Here is a 3,076-nt window from a genome sequence, read left to right on the forward strand (position 1 = left end):
CACACACCATGTTCGTGTGCAGAGTTTCCGTGTACACACACTGTGCACACACCACATCCATGTGCAGAGTTTTCTCCTCGCCAGTGTTTACCTCAAGGGTGTGAGCAAACAAGCACTCCTGGGCACACATCCTACAAGAAGAATCTAGCAGAAATTCAACATCCATCAATGCTCTTTTGAATTGGTGGAGTTTGCCAGACCCACAATATTAACATGGAATTATGGAAATTGAGAAGAAAGGGCTTAAGTCTACAGGAACAGCAGCCTGAGGCCGAGTTCATCTGGAAAGTTTGCCTAACTAAAAGTGATGTCTTTTGTGCTGGAATCTTTTTATCTAAAAGCTTTTAAAAGGCTGTAATTATTTTGAGTTTCCAATTCAGTTCTTTTCAAATTAAGCCTTTTCTTTTCTTCGGGGCTCTGCACTTTCCCTCCATGTGAACTCGGGCCTTTGCCAGGCACGGGGATAGCAAACTCATATTGGTTTTCTATACATATCCATTCCCAGTGAGTTCTACACAACGTTGGCATCCTCTGTGCCAAGAAAAACAAAGAAACATTTGTCCATCCACACCTTTATCTTCTGCACAGGTGTAGAATTCCTGAACACAGAGGAGGAAATTACCTAGCACACACACTGGGAAAAGCCTGGGTGAGCTTGCTTTGCAGCTTAAATGCTTTTTTTCAAGGGTAAAACCTGGTGACACAAAATCTCAGACTTACCTTGTTGCTTCTGGGTCCCAGATCACAATATCAGCGTCTGAGCCTATAGCTATTCTTCCTTTTTTCGGATAAAGATTAAAGATTTTGGCTGCGTTTGTGCTGGTAACTGCCACAAATCTGTTTTCATCCATTTTGCCACTGTGCTGTAAGGCAATTCAAAGAAGATGTGTTTGTTATGATGATCAAACACTAACCCCTCCTCTGAGGATAACAGTGAAAGACGCACATCTATTAATCGAAACAGAACTGTACCTCATTCCCTATATCAAGGAGCTACGTCTGTGCATGCACGGTATAAACCAGTCACAGCACCATTGACAAAGATGAGGGCCTACAGAAGCCGGAGGATGACTTTCAAAAACTCCTATCAGAGTAAAAGATGACCCTGCTATTTCTTTCCCATTTGTCCCCAAGTCATTCAAGATTACTACACACGATAGCTACAGGCGGATAATGGCATTTTCCATTCCCCTTTAAAGTTTCTCACTGTCATAACACTATTTATTATCTACTTTGTGTATGGCAGACTTAAGTCTGTGAGATGATCATGTGGATATTAGGTAAAATACTACATAGTCAAAATAAGATGGTGCCGGTCAGTGGTGGCGCACGCCTTTAATTCCAGCACTTGGGAGGCAGAGGCAGGTGGATTTCTGAGTTCGAGGCCAGCCTGGTCCACAGAGTGAGTTCCAGGACAGCCAGGGCTACACAGAGAAACCCTGTCTCAAAAAAACAAACAAACAAAAAAAGACGGTTATGATGCTTTTAAATTATGTGACAGTGACCTTACAGATAAAAGATAAACACAAGAGGTACAATTTTATATAATTTAAATTTATGTGAAGCAAAAAATCATGGAAAGTCTATTTAAAAAATTTTAAACATAGAATCCTCATAGGGCTTATATATGTATATGACAAGACTGCCTTTAAAGATTTGTTTATTATTTCCAGTTGTCCCAGAAGTAAATCATCTTACTGTTTCAGAAAATTATACAGTTTCATGCATGTTATTGGAAAATACTCAATTACTTTTTTAATTAATTTATTTTTTACACTCCATATTCCATTCCAGCCCCCTATCCACCCTCTGACTGCTCACATCCCACACCTCCTCCCCACCCCCCATCCTGTTTCCAACTGGATGAATACTCAATTATTTTAAAGACCATATTTAAAGATGTATATAAATATAGTGGGAACTAGAATAGATTATGAAAATCTTTCATATATTTACTGCAAGGAGGAAATTTGCATTATAATTTAGAATATTTAATCAGGGAGGAGGAGAGGGAGAAGAGTGGAGAGAGGTCAGAAGGAAGATCAGCAGAAGTTAGAACTGGAGAGAAGTTTTGAAGACCCTTGTATGAAACTGATTGCTTAAATACTCCTTCTGGTAACAGACAGCGCTAATGTGTTTTTGAGAAGGAATTAATGTGTGCTCAGGGGTTCACTTACAGAGCAGAGTTACAACTCAGGATGGAATGGTAGAGCAAGTGATTACTGGGAATAGGGAAATCTGATTTGAGACTATGGGAATGGTTGGAACAAAATTGGAGCCTCCAATTTATAGTAGTCATGAATATGGAAACAAGGAGGCATTCTGAAAACTAAAATCAATAAGACTCAGTGCATAATGGATGTGCTGGCTACTTGACACAAGCTAGAGTTATCTGAAAGGAAAGAACCTCAATTGAGAAAATGCCTCCATAAGATCTGAATGTAGGGCATTTTCTTAACCGGTGATTGATGGTGGAGGAGCCCAACCCAAGCTGGAGGGTACCATCAGGTCGTGGATTCTGTAAGAAATCAAGCTGAACAGCCCTCATGAGCACCCCAGGGAGCAATATCACTAAGAGCGTCTGCATCAGCTGCGGCCTCCAGGTCCCTGCCCTGTTTGAGTCCCTGTCCAGACTTCCTTCAATGATGAACTAGGATGTGGAAGTGTAAGCCACAAAGGCCCCTTTCCTCCCCCCAGCTTGCTTTTGGTCATCATGTTTAATCACAGCAATTGAAACCCCAAGAAGAACAATGAGAGTTAGAAATGGCACTGGATGTAGGAGAAACAATCAAGGAGAATTCTCAAGTGTGAAATACGGTAGCTGTTATCACCTAAGAGAGGGCTCTTTGAAAAGCACGGCAGGGAGAACCTTGGGTCTACCTAGTCTTGCTGTAGCTCTTTGTACAGCAGCACCTGGATTGCTGTGTTAACACCTGACTTCTGCCTATGGGATTCTGCTCCATCCTTAGGAAGACACTTTTTATTCATTCTTCATTTATTATTAGTTTAAAAATCACTTTGTCCACAGATTTCATTATCTATGTAACTTTGACAGCAAATTTTTTTTTTTTTTTTT

General features: G+C 40.6%; 1 protein-coding gene across 3 annotated transcripts in view; it reads right to left on the bottom strand.

The window, feature by feature from the left end:
* The window catches only part of Dpys (dihydropyrimidinase), a 78,534-nt gene that overhangs the window by 41,921 nt on the left and 33,537 nt on the right, over positions 1–3,076 (bottom strand). For all 3 annotated transcript variants that reach the window (XM_021216782.2, XM_029548075.1, XM_029548076.1), the window contains exon 7: positions 721–863. In XM_021216782.2, the coding sequence (XP_021072441.1) occupies positions 721–863 (143 nt within the window). The remainder of the gene's footprint in view (positions 1–720; positions 864–3,076) is intronic.

This window comes from Mus pahari, chromosome 17 (assembly GCF_900095145.1).
Source record: "Mus pahari chromosome 17, PAHARI_EIJ_v1.1, whole genome shotgun sequence".
Classification (NCBI taxonomy): Eukaryota; Metazoa; Chordata; class Mammalia; order Rodentia; family Muridae; genus Mus; species Mus pahari.